This window comes from Leptonychotes weddellii, chromosome 2 (genome assembly GCF_054177405.1).
Source record: "Leptonychotes weddellii isolate Sample4059 chromosome 2, ASM5417740v2, whole genome shotgun sequence".
Taxonomy (NCBI): Eukaryota; Metazoa; Chordata; class Mammalia; order Carnivora; family Phocidae; genus Leptonychotes; species Leptonychotes weddellii.
The window spans coordinates 101,388,761-101,405,827 of NC_138370.1; the positions used below are offsets into that span (position 1 = coordinate 101,388,761).

At 37.8% G+C, this 17,067-nt stretch overlaps 1 protein-coding gene across 1 annotated transcript in view; it reads left to right on the forward strand.

Annotated features, from left to right (window-relative positions):
• TACR3 (tachykinin receptor 3) overlaps positions 1 to 15,884 on the forward strand; it is a 73,344-nt gene extending 57,460 nt beyond the window's left edge. Inside the window, exons 4-5 of the mRNA XM_006732585.3 lie at positions 13,614 to 13,810; positions 15,278 to 15,884. Of these exons, the coding sequence (XP_006732648.1) occupies positions 13,614 to 13,810; positions 15,278 to 15,590 (510 nt within the window). The 3' untranslated portion in view covers positions 15,591 to 15,884. The remainder of the gene's footprint in view (positions 1 to 13,613; positions 13,811 to 15,277) is intronic.
• Positions 15,885 to 17,067: the final 1,183 nt, after the last annotated feature.

Below are 17,067 nucleotides of genomic sequence, written 5' to 3' on the forward strand. Positions count from 1 at the left end.
CATCGGGCTCCCTGCTCAGCGGGGAGTCTGCTTCTGCCTCTTACCCTTCCCCCTCTCATGTGCTCTCTCTCTCTCATTCTCTCTGTCTCAAATAAATAAATAAAATCTTTAAAAAAAAAAAATTAAATGGCCATGACAGTCTAAGTGTTCTTTAACTTTTTAAAAACTTTTCTGGTCTTTTTATTGTTCAATTAATATTTTATTAACTAAGTTTCACATTGCTAATTTTCCAGTGGTAAAGCTAAAAGAAATATCAAAAACAAAACATTTATTATTCTTTTTCTTCCTGGTAATACAATAGTTTTCTTACATAGGAAAGTTTTTTAAGGAATACCTGTTATCCTGTTGTTTTATAGAAATATGCCATGTTGGAGAAATGACAAAGCCACTGTAAGTATATAATAATTGGGCTTGTTGTTTTTTTATTCTGTAATGGAAAACATGGATTTGATGTTACTTCTACTTTCTGTTTCCCTCTCTCTCACTATCTCTGTCTCTATCATTCACAATCACAGACACACACATTCACACAAAGATAGTAGGACTATGATTGAAAAAGAGCCATTCTTAAAATTCCTATTGTCTGCACAATTTCTGTTACAAAATTTGACAAAATTTCTTGGCTTTCTAGTACTCAATTTGCATTTTACCCATTGTCCCCCAGCCTGCCACCATAGTCTTTCTTTGCCTTTACAAAAAGCATGTTTGCAATCAATTTACATGGTACCAACGATTTAAAATTTGCTTATAAATTAGTCAGATTGGGGAATGAAGTGAAAATGAATATCTCAGGATGCCCAGAGTATCTGATGAGCCTGGCATCCACACTTCCATTTAATCTTCACAGTCCCTACGTGAAAAGTGTTCTTGTCTTTTCTTCACTAATAACACTATTGATATGAAGAAAGATTAAGTAATTTTCCTAAGGTCACGTAGCTGTTTATGAACAGGCTTAGATTTAAATCAAAGTCTTAGAATCTAGTGCTCTTGATACTGTAGTACATCTCTGTGCAATGAAGGCTTCAAGTCTTCTAACTATTCCAGAGAGTGTATGCTTAAAAACACACCACTGGGCAGCCATGTGATGAGCCATTACAATTTTTTTTTGCCTCAACACTAAATAGAACCAAGTTAATAATGCCTCAAAATATCAGGGAAAGAATTCCTCTCAACAACTCCTTAAAAAAGTTGTGTGTCTCTCCAAATTTGGACATCATTCTTCCTAGGCCAAACGGTGAATCACAGTATATTAATATAAATATTAAAACTAATATCAAAAGAAAAACATTACTTTCTAGAAAGCACAATAGATAATTGGCAACTCAAAGGAAAAGTCTAGGAAATAAAGGAACTAAACACATCCTGAAATGAGCACTTGAAAATATATTATCCTACATTTATCATTGCTAAGGACAAATTGTGTCCCCCCCAAAATTCAGATTTTTGGAGCTCTAAACCCTAATATGATTGTATTTGAAGGTAGGGCCTATAGGGAGATAATTAGGGTTAAATGGGGTCATATGGATAGGGCCCTGGTCCAATAGGAATAATGTTCTTATAAGAAGAGACACCAGAGAGTTCACTCTCTCTCTTTGTGAGCACACAAAGAAGAGGTCCTGTGAGCACACAGTAAGATGGTGACTGACTACAAACCAGGAAGTGGACCCTCACCAGAAACTGACCATGCTGGCACCCTGATCTTGGACTTCCAGGCTTCAGAACTGTGAGAAAATAAATGTCTGTTATTTAAGCCATCTAGTCTATGATATTTTGTTATAGCTGTCTGAGCTAAGACAGTTATTATTTTATTATTAGCTATTAAAATATAATAGTAGCTTTGGGAGTTTTCCCCAGTAAGATGCTTAAAAGCATTATTTGAAATAATCTTGCTGCCAATCCTATGTAAGGTTAGTCTCATTTCACATTTGAGAAAGCCTAGAGTTCTACCTTCTCGTCTACAACTTGCTAATTCGCCTGAGTGAAGCAGCAACTGAGATAGGACAGTGGGCCAAGCTCAGAGGGGTGTGTGAAGCCCAGGGGTGCTGCAACCCAGGAAACAAAGGCCCAGGGTTTTACGCATCAACCTCATCATTCCTGAGACTGTGAGAATGTTAATGTTCCCACTAGGTCCACGTGGGGCAGACTGCTTTTTGCATCCTCCAAGAACACACAAGCAGATTTGCTGCTTGAAGAGAACACTTTCAGTTTATCTTTATAAGCAAAGATGAACAGGGCCTGGAGTTGGACAAAAGAAATAAAAGCAGGGGCCCCTGGCTGACTCAGTCAGTAGAGCATGCAAATCTTGATCTCAAGGTTGTGAATTCAAGCCTCATGTTGGCTGTAGAGATTACTTTAAATTTTTTTTAAATCTTTAAAAAAAAAAAAAAGAGGGCGCCTGGGTGGCTCAGTCATTAAGCGTCTGCCTTAGGCTCAGAGGGATCGAGCCCCACTTCGGGCTCCCTGCTCAGCAGGAAGCCTGTTTCTCCCTCTCCCACTCCCCCTGCTTGTGTTCCCTCTCTCGCTGTCTCTCTCTCTCTCTCTCTGTCAAATAAATAAATAAAATCTTTAAAAAAATAAAGAAATAAACACAAAAAAGAAAAGAAGAAAGAAAGAAAAGCAAACCTCAGGGAACCCAGCTGCTAGAAACAAGACAAAGAAACAGAGCACCTAGAATAAGCTGTACTTCATGAACTAAAACACAAAAGATAAGATCACTTAATTATGGTAGAAAAATTATGAGACTAAATACATGATTTTTAAATGTAAAACTCCAGTTGTTAAAAAGATGTCACCATTGCGAAGAAATATATCAAAACACAAATATACAAAATGCTTAAGGATCATGAGGGAACAAGTAACAGAAGTTTAGAGGAGGAGTCTAGGTTAGCGATATGAATTCATTCACTTGAAAAACGAAGAACTCACTGTATAGAAGAATGTTTTATTTACCTTTATGTCCAGAATCAGCCTCTTCTACTTCTTAACAACACTCCTTGTTAGAAAAGAAATGCATGTCTAGTTAACTGTAACTGAAACACAGTAGGGCACCTCCAATATGTACCAAGTGCATCAGTTAGAGCGAGGTAACACACAGAATACATGTAGCGCAGTCCTTTGCATAGAACAGGTCCTCAACAAATTTTAGTTTCCCTTCAACTTATTTGTCCTTTACTTTTTGAAGTATTTATTTATTTATTATCCTCTTTCTTATATTTATATTCTTATATTCTTATAAAACCAAATGCACCTACATGTTAGTACCTCATTCTGAGTTAATTTCTTACAATAAAAAGTCATTTCTTTCTTTATACCATTGCTGCTATTAGGAGAAGAAAGTACAAGCTTTTAAAATATATATCTTGACTTATATTTGCCTTAGGGTGTAAATAAATCTATACTGACACAAGATCACACTCTACAAAAAGAAGTTTGTGTGTGGAAATAGTTTCTGTAGACACCATTGAAATAAAATACAATGTACAATACAGACATGTATCTAACCTGCCTTTTATTCTTCTGTCTGTACATCCTCTAGGTTTCAGCTTAAATAGTGCTTCCTCAAACAGACCTTCCATTGTATTCTACAAATCTACATGTGATTATCTTTATCTATAGAATTTACCATAATTTGTAATGTCGTATGTTTTCTATACTTATTATTTAACAAATGTCTCCTTGAGAGGATATAAATGCTATGAAAATAGATAACATTTTTTCTTTTTTAATTTAGCACTGTATCTCTAGAGTCTGGAGCCTTGGTTTCTTTAGAAAAATGGCATTATTGTAAAACAGTTGTTACATAAGTGTAAAATAAATTAAGTATGCAATAATAATTGACTTCCTTCTTAAGCCTAAGCCATCACATGGTTCAAATATTCTTTTCAAACTTTGTGCTAAACACAAAAGTCAACGGCAATAATAATTATCTTAATTTAGATATAAGATATTTAAATATATTTTTGTTTTATTCACTTAAATAATATTTTTGAAACAGAATCAGACCTATAAATATACAGAACAAACTGATGGTTGCCAGAGGGGAAGAGGATAGGGGTTTGGACAAAATGGTTGAAGGGGAGTGGGAGATACAGGCTTCCAGTTATGGCCTGAATAAGTCATGGAAATAAAAGTCACAGCATAAGGGAGTAGGGGGAGAAGGAAAAAAAGAAAAAGAAATTCTGCCTTCCTAATTCAAAAATGTATATTTTTTAAATCTTATTATGTGCATGACAGGGCAAAACACTGGTAAGACAAAAATAAATGATGCTTCTTGCAGTTAAAGTGTTCATAAAATGAGTGAGAAAATTCAATACCTTCAGTCAATGTCAAGAACTATGCTAGGTTCTGGAGACACAAAAATGAATAATGCATATGCCCATATTTGGAAGGAAACAGAAACATGCTTGACTATAACATGTATCTGTGTAACAAGATGTAAGCATGATTTGCTAAATCTCATTAGGAAGTATCTAACAATACCTGCAGTAAGAAATGAGGGAAGCTACTGAGAGAGGTGAACTTGAGGTGATCTCCCGAAAGATGCATAGAGAATTTTACAGGGAAAGATATCAGATCGGGGCATTCCAGAGTGATAAGCATGTGCAAATCACATAGGTTTATTTCAAGGTAACTACAAATCAGGACAATAACATTATTTATAATCCACACCTTATCAGATTGTCATATATCATAGAGAAAAATATTAATATTCAGTGGCTGATCTTATTTTCTACCAAATTTAGTGTAGTAAAACATATTTTTAAGTATTCTAGATTTATGCTGTTTCAAAAAGCAATTAAGGTATACACACCTTTAAGACAAAAAGCCAACTGCAAAAGTACTTTAAGACACTGGCTTACTTAATATTTCAGACCGCAGTATATTAATAACAGTGTACTTTTAAAAGGACAAGTTATGTCAACATAGAGCAAGACATAAAATCTCTTGGTCGGGCAAATGATGTCAGCCTAGCCTTTCTCACCTGGCCAGGCACACTCCCGAGATACCAGATCTCCCCCAGCAACTCCGGGAACAGAAAAGGAAGAGCTGACCCCATGCCATGTTGCCAGCAGGCTGGCAGCTGATTGCAGCTGTTTGCTCTTTCGCACTCACTTCCCCACGAAGGTAATTGAGGCAGAAATTCTCTTCGCTCACTCCCCTTTTGTGAATGTCAAAGGATCTTAAATCCCAACAGTAACTATTTATTTGGGACTAAAGTAATCCTTTTCCGCAGACCTGCTTTATGGCTACTAGATAAAAAGAATATAGGAGATTGTCAAGAATTTATGCTTCTTGTCCATTTGTCTTTAAACATGCTCAACATAAAGGAAGTCTGTGGAAGTAAGTGGTGCCACATGAGCCCATAAAATATCTGAAGTTCTGAGTCCCTATTTCATAGTTTCAATGCAGATAAATCTGCCCATATTCCCATAGCAATAGATAAACCAGATTCCAACTTCAAGTTCCCAGCCCACTCCACCATTCCAACTTCTTTTCTCACTCTTTGGTCTTCCAGCTTTAGGAAAAGATCCCATCTTACATGAAGCTCAAATGGGCAATTCCTTGGCAAAATAAGGTTGTCTGACTACCCTTCACTTAACCATCCCCTGATCATGTTAAATGAGGAAAGAAGCCAGGACTACTTCTAAAGGTCTTGAGAAGGAGAATGTATGCAAAATGAGCCCTTAGCTAATGAAGAATTAAGAGATCCAGGAATCCTAGCTCTGAACCTACCTTTGGGATGCTGAGAAAGCACCCCACCTCCTGGGTTTTAAGTCTTTCACCCATAAAATGGAGAAGCTATACAGTCAAAGGTTTGTCATGAAGGTCAGAGAAGTTCATACATTGGAAAGATTATTTTTCAATGATTATAAAAAGCACTAAGCTTGTTACTAAAGCCAAAAGTGAATACCACTCCACTGAGTCATCCATCAGTATCACCCTCAAATGCATCTGCTGGCCTTGCCTCACTCAAAGGACAATGTTGCTATCAGCATGCTTTTCCTTTGCTGAGCCTCAAAATGAGTGTTAGAACTACCGTCCCGATGCATAGACTGCAGGACCTGGGCTGAACGTTGCATTCTGTAGCAGAGTCCGTGGCACCAGAAACAAGCGCAGGAAGGTAATGAGGGAAAAGGTAAGGGAATAGAAGCTTTGGAAGGGAGGATGAAATAAGTAGAGCACAGGATATATTTGAAAACACTGCTATACCTTCTAGAGTTTATAAAGGAGAAATCTGAAATGCAGAGTCAGGAATGGGCTCTTCACTGCACTCCAGTTAAAATGTAACAACCCAGCCCCTCTCCCTAAGAGCACAAATACTGATCAAAGAATTTCAAATTTCATTCCCATTACCAGACCACTATCTCGTAGTCCATTATGAATTAGTATTATGTTTTGTCAACATGTTGTGAATTGTAGTCTTGTATTACATTTTTGTGTTAATTTGCTAAACATACACTTTAAAGTAATCCACGCTTTTTAACCATACTCTGACATTCCTTTCCATTCTAATAAAACAGAAGCCTCAAAAACATGACTTTGTCCCAGTATTCACAATATGTGACAATTCCTTTTCAAAAACTCTTATTAAAATTACTCTTGATTATTTGGACACCCATGAAATGCTGGTAAATAAATCTACTTCTACTGTTTTTGTAAACCGTAGAAATTGTTTTCTGGCTATTTTCTATTTTAATTTTCTTCCTCTAACCTAACAAGCCATAACAGCTCTGCTCCTTCAGAGGTGAACACCTAAGTGTGATAACAAAGAAGTCTTTTGCTTTAATCAAGGGGACCACTCTTCAGTCTAAGCTCGAGTGACAGATTCAATTGGATTTTTGAATTGTATAACAACCAAGAAAAATCTATCATCTCATTTAGCAAGCAAACTTTCTATATGCAGTGTCATTATTTCCGCTGCAAAGGAATTAACCATGGAAAACAGTGCTCCTGAGGAAGACCGTATATAACCTAAGTGAGGCTCATCTGATGCAAATGGAGATCCTGGTCTATTTCTGATATTGCTAAAAGCAATTCTACCGGCAATCCAAACCCCTCTGGAAATCTCCATTTTCTGGGACCCTGTAGGGTATTTGCCTCCTATTTTGCTGGGCATGAAGCCATATCATCTAGTGCCCTCAGCATTTCAAAACCTGTTGCTGACTTTTCAGGCTGCCATAACAACATACAATAGGCTGGTGGTTTGAACAACAGACATTTATTTTCTCGCTGTTCTGGAGGCCAGCCATCTGAGTTGAAGGTGTCGTCGGAGATGGTTTTCTCTACGGCTTCTCTGCTTGGTGTGCAGGTGGCTGCAAACCTCTGTCTTTCCGTGGTCTTCCCTCTGTGTGGCAGTGTTCTAATCACTTCTTCTTTCAACACCGGTCATACTGATTGAGGCCTCCTCCTAATGAATTCATTTTAACTTAATTACCTCTTTCAACACCCTATCTCCAAATTCAGTCTCATGCTGAGCTACTGGGGATTAGGTCACCAACATGAATTTTGAAGACTGACATCAGCAAGATGACAAAATAAGACATCTCTTGTCATCTCCCTAATAACAATGTGGCATGCATCCACAGGCAAAAGTGCCTTTGTAGGAGCTGAAGGATCCAGACAGATCTGGTGCAGTCCAAGAAAGAGGAGAGTCATTTTGAGAAGGCAGGCCTGCATCCAGGAGGCTAAAACAAGGTCCCAGCTATAGACCCAGAAACAGCTCTATACCCCGGAGGATTTGGCTCTTGCCTCATTTGGCTTTAGCTCTTTCACCAGCACCAAACACCAAAGGATCCAGGAGGAATCTCACCCACCGTGAGTCGGGTAATGGACCTCCATGCAGCTGTGGACCCTACCGTGGCACATGAACCAGCTCTAGCTCCTCTCAGCTACAGTCCAGGAGCCCTGGACAAAACTGATTTAGATAATCACCCATGGACCAGAGAGCCATGTGGAAGTCCAGGAGCCTAGCCGAGAAGTTCCAGCACAGCACTAGAGAAAAGAAAAAATGTGATGCAGATGCCCTGGAGAGGGTAAGAAGACAGTTTGACTGCCCCCACATCACCTCTCCCTGAAAGTGACACAGCTCAGAGCCAAGAGGGTCTTTCTCAGAGGTGATTTCTCCCAAGGGGGGAAATGAAAGTATGTGAGTGAGTGAGTACCCACTGCCCCAGCTCTGCAGGGTGCTGCCAAAAAGGCCCATTTCTCTCTCCCTCCATCCAGAGAACTGAGTCATGAGCTGCTGAACTAGGAGGCAGGTGAGTGGCTGGGAAAACAGCAAGCAGGGTAAATGGAACCCAGCAGAAGGACTTGGATTCTACTAACCAGTCATGGACTCTACAGGACGCCAGTCCACAAGCAGCTGGGGATGTCTCTCCTGCAGGTCTCCCACTGGCCCAGTTATAAGATGAATACAGTCTGAGGATCTGATGTGAAGGATGGGGACTATAGTTAACTATACTGGATTATATATTGGAAAGTTGCTAGTAAATTTTCAATGTACTTACCACACACACACACACATGCACAAACCAAAAACAGTAATTATGTGTAAGCTTATTGTGTTAATCATCTCACAATACATACATACATCAAATCATCACATTGTGCACTTTAAATGTACACATTAGAGATCAATTATATCTCAATAAAGCTATAAATAAATAAATAAACAAGGCTTGTAAACTTAAAAAAAATGGGGAAGCACAATTTGGTCCATAAGAAGACTCCATACATTTTTGTCTCCAACCATGATCCCATAACATCAGACCTTATTCATCTTGCTTTAATGTACTTCCTTTTCTAATTTCATCTCATCTTCCCTTTTGTGGCTGCTTTGCTTTCTTTGGCTTTAGACCATCATAAGCCTAAAATTTTATGATGCTCCCAAAGTCTAAGTTTTCTTTTTTTTTTTATTAAAGATTTTATTTATTTATTTGAGACAGAGAGAATGAGATACAGAGAGCATGAGAGGGAGGAGGGGCAGAGGGAGAAGCAGACTCCCCGCCGAGCAGGGAGCCCGATGAGGGGCTTGATCCCAGGACCCCGGGATCAACGACTGAGCCACCCAGGCGCCCCTACATTTTGATGCTTTTATGGAAATTTTTCCCGCATCCTACTCTAGGGGATATTATCTTAATTTGCTAACCTGTGGTTAACATAAGCAGGCCTGCAATTTTGACTTAAATATAAATCCATTTAAGAATGTTTGTACAGACAAAAGGCGTGGTGAAGTGGTAAGATGTGACCCATGGGACGGTCCTCCAGAACAGATGTTCTGAAGAGGTTCTAATCATAGCAAGAAGCTTCCTGTCACATGATGTTGAAAACTTCCGGGTCAGACGTTTAGGAAGAATAAATCCTACACTGAAGAATATAATCTTAGACATTTTTTATGGTTGGCACCATTTTATTTCATTTCCTAGACTTACTTTTTTTCTCTTTTATGACCTAAACCTCAAAATCGTACCTCCTACACTAATTTAATATGAAAGATAAGAACGGCTGCAGGCATTCCAGTCTAACCTCTATAGGATACAAAAATCAAAGATTTTTTTTTTCCCTTTGATACACAAACAAAAGGTTCCCAAAGCTTATTTTCACTTACCAGGACATGCATTTCAATCCTGCCTATGTGAGTAAAGTGGATTCTTAACTACTAAAGCAGACAGTAGAACTGTATGAGCTACATCACTTTTGTCCCACCTCCCTTCTTCCTCCTGCTAGTAAGTGTCTGTGCCAAAGACAGTGGGCAGCCACGACTGTCCTTGTTGCCATGGGAAATGGAAAATAAATCCCATTGCCTCAGAAGTGGGATGCATCTCAGATTTATGAAATACCCAACATCAATCAAACTTTAAATCAAGTTGTAACACAATTTGTTAAGACATGGTGAAAGATTTGAATTGTCTCTATCCCAATCTCTTATCTTGCCTAAAAATTTCAGGATTTTGAGGAAGTCTACCAAACTAAGTCCTTTCCTGCTTAGTATTTATGTGCTAGTGCCATTGCCCAGCCGTGAGACACGGGGGGACTGTTCATGGCTTTTGCGCATATATCCTTGCTCAAGGTTTGTGCTTCCAAGTGCTCTTTTCCTTAGCAATTTAAAGAGTAGGAATACAATTTCATGATTTTGGCACTTCACAGAGCAATGCAATTTCTCCCACCTACGACCCTGCTTTTGCATTTGTGTGACACCTGGGGTCCTGAAAGTTGGATATCTGAAATGATTCCACAAGATTTTGTGAGCAGAGACTGAAGCTAACAGTTAAAATGTATTTTATAGAAATAAAAAAGTGAAGCATATTATAACCATGTTTCACTGTAAAAGATATTTTCTTTGAGTCTTTTAGAGTGTTCCTTATTTTCAAATAAGTTCCGAAATGTTTTATAACAAGGTCCATAAGGCCCTATATCTGTGAATTAGAAGTTATCTGAAACTTCTGTTCCAGAGGCATTTTCATTTAATTTAATTCTCCACATGCACTTTAATTTCTCCACATTATTGATGGTTGGAATTCACTTAAAAGATTCGGATAGCCTTTGTAGGTCTTTAACTACTATTGTTGGAAAACAACTTCATGCACAGGGAGTTTGTGGAGAGCCTGCAAAAAAGCATTCAGAGAAGCTTTTATGCATATTTGCTGATACTGCATTTATCACAGTAGCCTGCACCATGTTCACACTGTCATAGATTTTTTTTTTTGCCCTTAACATTTATTCAGAATAAAATTTAATGTTTTCATGCACCTAAAATAATATATTGGCTATATTGTTTGTACACGCATACTCTTTTGAATTTGTTTGCCTAGAAAAATGAAATAGCAATAAAACATCAGGCTCATTTTATACATGCATGCCCATTTTAAATTTGGAGGACAAATGATACCAGTAATTAATGACCAAGTAAAATTGGGGACATCTCTTAACCACCTATATGACTCTTCATTTCTTTTTTTATTCACTTCCATGTATTTATTTAAATAAATTTTTGAGCACTGATTATGTATGAAGTCCAATCTATGTGCCTGAATCCATCAGCAAAAAACAAAGCAAGCAGAAGATTCTTGCTCTCTTATATTCTAACATGAGGAGACAGAAAGTAAAGAATAAACATAACAAACTGAAAATAAAGAGCAAGCTAAGGAGTTTGGTGCTGGAAGGGCAGACTGCAATTTTAAACAGGCTGGTCAGAATGGGAGTCACAGAGAAAGTGACAGCTGTGCAAAGGCGTGAAGAACATGAGGGTGGTACCCCGTGGGAATAATTGGGGGAAGAGTGTTCTGGAGGGCAAATAATTTGGGGCAGGAGCTTGCCTGTCGTATTCAAGGAATAGTCTGATGTTCGTATATTCAAAATAAAAAGGCAATAAAACTTGTTTCATTCAGTCTTCTATCCCTGGGCTACAGTTACCATGCACCAGATCATTCTTGCTTATAATAAACTAGTAAGTTCTCATAAATATTATTTCAATTTTATATGCACTTGTTTATATTCACCACATTTCCATGCATTTTTTATTTACATTTTTTCATTATATTGTAAGCTTCTTCAGGATAAGAAATGGGTCCTCTACTCATTATTTTTCTCTATTCTGTTTTCTAGACCCAAGAGACATTCAACAAATGTTATTAACTGTAGACAGGAAGAAAAAAGATTTAAGAATCTTAGTTTTAAAACTCCAGCCATGGGGGGCCTGGGTGGCTCAGTTGGTTGAATGTCTGCCTTCGGTTTGGGTCATGATCTCGGGGTCCTGGGATCGAGCTCTATGTCGGGCTCTCTGCTAGGCGAGGAGTCTGCTTATCCCTCTGTGCTTTCCCTCTCTCTCTCAAATAAATAAAATCTTAAAAAAAAAAAAAAAAAACAACTGCAGCTTTGTTTCATGAATCACAGTGGTCAAATCTTTTGGTCTTTGCCTTAGTTTCCTAAAGCACAATTGAAAACCAACTAATAAGTTGTTAAATACATGAAACATTGTATAAATGTGAATTAAAATATGGTTCTTATTTATATTCCGCAAATATATGAATAAGAAATCAGAGAGATAAATGCAGAAATCTGAATACAGCTTTTCAGGAAAAAAAAAATCAGCTTAAAGAGCATTGAGAAAAAAATGCTTTAGATGGTGTGGCCAGTGATGACATTCTGTGACCCATTGACCTAGATCTTCAGCTCTGATGAAGCTCAATACTAGTTACCTCGATGGTACGGTGATTAGGCCCTTGGGAAAGCTTTGCCTTCCACATTGATCCACTTCATGCTTTGCCTTGTTCTAGAATCATGTCTCTCCTGACTCTTAACCTTGCCAACTTTTCATCTGAATCCCAAACTTGCAGTGAAATGATGAGTACAGTCCATAAATATTGTATTTTCTTAGTTCTAAGATGCCTCATAGATCACTGATGTCAGGACTCTCTCTGATTTGTGTGCTGATCTGACTAGGGATAAACCCCAAAATTATTTTATTTAACATATATCATTCTAAACATTTTACTATTTCCAAATTGCCAAAAGAAGTATGGACAAATTTAGTAGACAGATTGCTGGTGAGAAATATTAAATGAGGTCATCATAGAATATTATTTCCTTTTCCACACAAAGCCAAGCTGCTTTGAGTCTACCTTTCTTATAGGCACAGACAATGGACAGATTTTATTTCATTTAGGGACACATAAAACATCCTCCCATTCAACCTACTATTGCAAATTGTACATTGTCATTCATTATTCATTCATTCCATATCTAATTTATTTTCAGCTATATACTTTGGATTGTGCTAGATGCTGGGAATATTAAGATAATTAAGACAGTCTCTCTGCCTTTTAGGAACTTAAGGCCTAGTGGTGGAGAAATAAAGGTTGATAGGCTACTTTGGCCAGGGCTTTCTAGAATATTTTGTTTCAAAGGTGTGGAAACCAAGGAAATGATCCATGCTTACCAAATTCATAAGACCTAATGTAGAAACCAGTTGATTGCCTATTTACAAATGTAAAGTTAATGATATTGCCTCAGACTAATGTGAATACTCATAATCACTATCCAGAGAAACCTTTCCCAATACCAGATTACAAGAGAAACCAAGTTGATATTCAGAAGGTGGCCTGGTGAGCATGGTATTAGAGTAAAGAAATCTGAATGGTCTTAAGCTATAGTCAGGCTATAGTAAATACTGAGGAACCAGCCCAACCCTTCCAGCCTAAATTAACCCCACCACGACTCAACAGTCAGTTTCTCTAGATATAATATCTCTGCTATTTTACTGTTCAGGCTAGCACAGCCAAATCTTGCTCCTCTCTCCCCTAAGCTCATTGGATTTTTGTAAACACTTATTTTCTTCAGGCCAATTAATATATATTTGTTTCTGTTTGAGTTAGTGCCATCCATTCACTTGGGGTAGGCAACAAAGGCATGGTGCGATCAGCATGCTTTCTTGAGACTTATCTTAGGCAGCTGTCCCTGGCTTACCTCCCACTTTTTAATACTAATCCTTAGGCATGCTATACGTATTTAACTATATTGGCAGAAAAATATGATTTGCAGTAAGCTACTGCAACTAATACATTTCATGACTTTTAAATTTTCCAAAACTGACCTCTTTCCTTCTTTCCTTCTAGGTTGTAAAAATGATGATAATTGTTGTGGTGACATTTGCCATCTGCTGGCTGCCTTATCATATTTACTTCATCCTCACTGCAGTCTATCAACAGCTAAATAGGTGGAAATACATCCAGCAGGTCTACTTGGCCAGCTTTTGGCTGGCAATGAGCTCAACCATGTACAACCCCATCATCTACTGCTGTCTGAATAAAAGGTAGACACAAAATTACCAAGCCCAAGTTTCTTGTCACTCCTGGCTTAGCTGAAAGCATATCATTTTGTTCCAGCTCCTTGGTGCAAATTAAAAATGCAAACGGAAGGAAAAATTTAAAAATTCACTGAGAGGAGTACAGAGCTTGATTTTTTTTCTAGACTTCCTCCTACTTAATGAAATAAAAATCCCACCTTAACAATTACGTCCTCAAAACAGAACTTAGAAGCTCTAACTGGGAAATTTTTATATGGCCTAAATTCTCCCTCCAGACCCTTCAGAATTTTGTCAGCTAAGAAAAAAAAAATCCATCATGATTGAAGGAGGTGAGTTGAATATGTGCTCAAGTCCTCAAAGAAATGAAGACACTTCATAAAAATATACAGATAATTTTTATAAGATGGGGAGAAATGATGGCATATGTGAGTGGACTCTATTAACAAGGATGTCTTGTAAATAGACTTCAAAATAGCAGCTGTTGCTGTGAGGGTTATAGAATCAACAGTAAGGTGAGGAGAATTCCAATCCTCCTGCCTGTACAATGAGGTCAATGAGTAAGACAGGGTGCAGTCTCCATGGAAACGGGCTGAGAAGAAATTAAAGTGGCCAGGGCAAAGCTACTTTTATAGTAAAGTTTTTAAAAGGCAGTATTTGACTATAGTCGAATTTAAGACTGGAAAGGAAGGTGAAATGTTTCCAGATAAAAACACCTTGATTGTATATATAAAACACACGGAGGGGCAGGGTTAAATTTCATAAGATTGGTAATTCCCTGAAGAAACCAATGTGTTCTGAGCACAACTAGAAATAGAACTTCATGTAAGTAACTGTAAGCCAAATCCTAAACTCTCTTTCCAGTTGGGCCTCCACTACGCTGTGCCTAAGTTTGTTAAACACTTAATTCTTCCTTTTTTTTTTTCCATTAATTGCATAAGCCATATATCAATTCAAGCCACCCCACAAGCAGTACATCTGTTTTTAATCAACTTCACTTAATGGTTTACAAAGCAAAGGATTTTGTGCTTTCACATATAATTAGACAAACACCGTCAAGATTAGTAATCAATTCTAACATTAAATGAGACTTTAATGTATAAATGTGTAATCATTTCCGAAAGAAGCTATTTTGAAATATGTCATTTTTAAGTGCCTTAACCACCAAGCCTAATTCAATCACACTTCTGCAAACGTATAAAATTACTGAAGAAGTGTACACTGTTTCTTTGGCATAAGGATTACCTGACGCTGTGCTTTTGCTCTTCGATGACTTGCTTCTCATTGATAGGAAACTAAAATTCAAACAAGAAAGCTTAAAAGACTAGTACCAATACTGTGGCATACATTTAAGAGTTGGAAATCAAATTCAAAACTTGATTTTGCTTGATTGCCTTAAGTACGGCTTTCTGTGGCAATTGAAGGAAATTTCCACTTGAAAACATGACTTTTTCTTTCTGTGGCCTGCTTCTCCAGATTTCGAGCTGGCTTCAAGAGAGCATTTCGCTGGTGTCCTTTCATTGAAGTTTCTAGCTATGATGAGCTAGAGCTCAAGACCACCAGGTTTCACCCCACTCGGCAAAGCAGCCTGTACACAGTGATCAGGATGGAGTCCATGACAGTGGTGTTTGAGCCCAGTGATGCAGACAACACCAGATCCGGTCAGAAGAAGAGAGCGACTCCAAGAGATCCAAGCTTCAGCGGCTGCTCCCGCAGGAATTCCAAATCTGCCTCCACCACTTCAAGTTTTATAAATTCGCCCTATACCTCTGTGGATGAATACTCCTAAATTCATTTCCTGAAGTGAGAGAGTCGTGTGAGGGCATCATGGTGTTAGCATAAGCCCCTATTCTCGTGTTTAGCAGTCCTGTCCTACCTACTCTCTGGAAACAGAGGGCAATTTGGGGCAGCTGTGCTTCAACTGAGGAAGGTAGAATAGAAATGTAACAAAGACACTATTAAGATATTTGTCCCCTCAAAAACAAAATGGGCTTTCCATTTATTCTTTGAAAACTCTAAATTATTACATGCAACAAACCAACAATAGATCTGAAAAATACTTCTAAGGTGTTACACTTTTCTCATCTAAAAGTTGCAATTATATATTTATGACACTAAAGTAACATATGATTTTTCCAAGAGATTAAAGAAACTTTAAAAACATAATGTTGTAAGTGAATAAAAACAAAATCTATATAAATGAAACATTTTCATCTGTAGCCATAAAACAGAAAAAAAGTAAATGACTCATTTTCCCATTGGAATGAAGGAAAATTGCCTCAACGAGTAGGAATTAATGAAAATCTTTGCTCAAATGAAAACTGTAGAATGAAAAATTTTAAAGATTTGAAGAGTTTCTCCATGAAATGTAACTGGAAAGGAAATCTAGCAAAATTATTAGATAGCTGTACATGTCATTCTCTTTATTATTTTCTCTGAGAAAATGGCTTCAAAAGAAAAAATAACCCTTTACTTTCTGACCATTATATAAAGTACCAAGCTAAGAAATAGTCAAAGTTAGGACCTTAAAAGGACAAAGCAAATTCCTATGATCCTCTTTACTTTATTTTTCACAAATATTTAAAAATTTTTAGCAAACAGGCAGATTATAAAACATTAAAGATGCCTTCTAATGAGAAGGGAAGAACCCCATTTGTCTCTGAAACTGGCTACCAATTTTTAGGCAAGAATTAAAGATCGTAATTCATAATTCTGATGGCAGGCAGGAACATCTACCAGCTCCAAAGGAAGAAGTGTCTCTCCCCATAACTCAAGGAAAAAGCTTAAGATGGACATCGACTTTATCAGTTGTATAGTGTCCTTCTCCTACCCTCTCCCTGCATTGAAAAAAAAGCAAGGACTAGGGGAGGTATCAGAAAATATACTCAAATGCAAATCCTTAGAAAAGTAACTCTACGTACCACCTATATGTACTAATAAACATGTGTAGAAAGGTGAATCAACTTTTAGAATAGAAAGCAGAACAAGAGTGGATATATGTGAACTAATACCAGGCAGACGAGAGTATAATACACACCTTTCCACAGAGAGCTTTCCTTTTGTCTATTTAAATAATTCAGGGCGCCTGGGTGGCTCAGTTGGTGAAGCGACTGCCTTCGGCTCAGGTCATGATCCTCGAGTCCCTGGATCGAGTCCCGCATCGGGCTCCCTGCTCAGCAGGGAGTCTGCTTCTCCCTCTGACCCTCCCGACCCTCCCCCCTCTCATGCTCTCTCTCTCTCAGTCTCTCTCTCAAATAAATAAATAA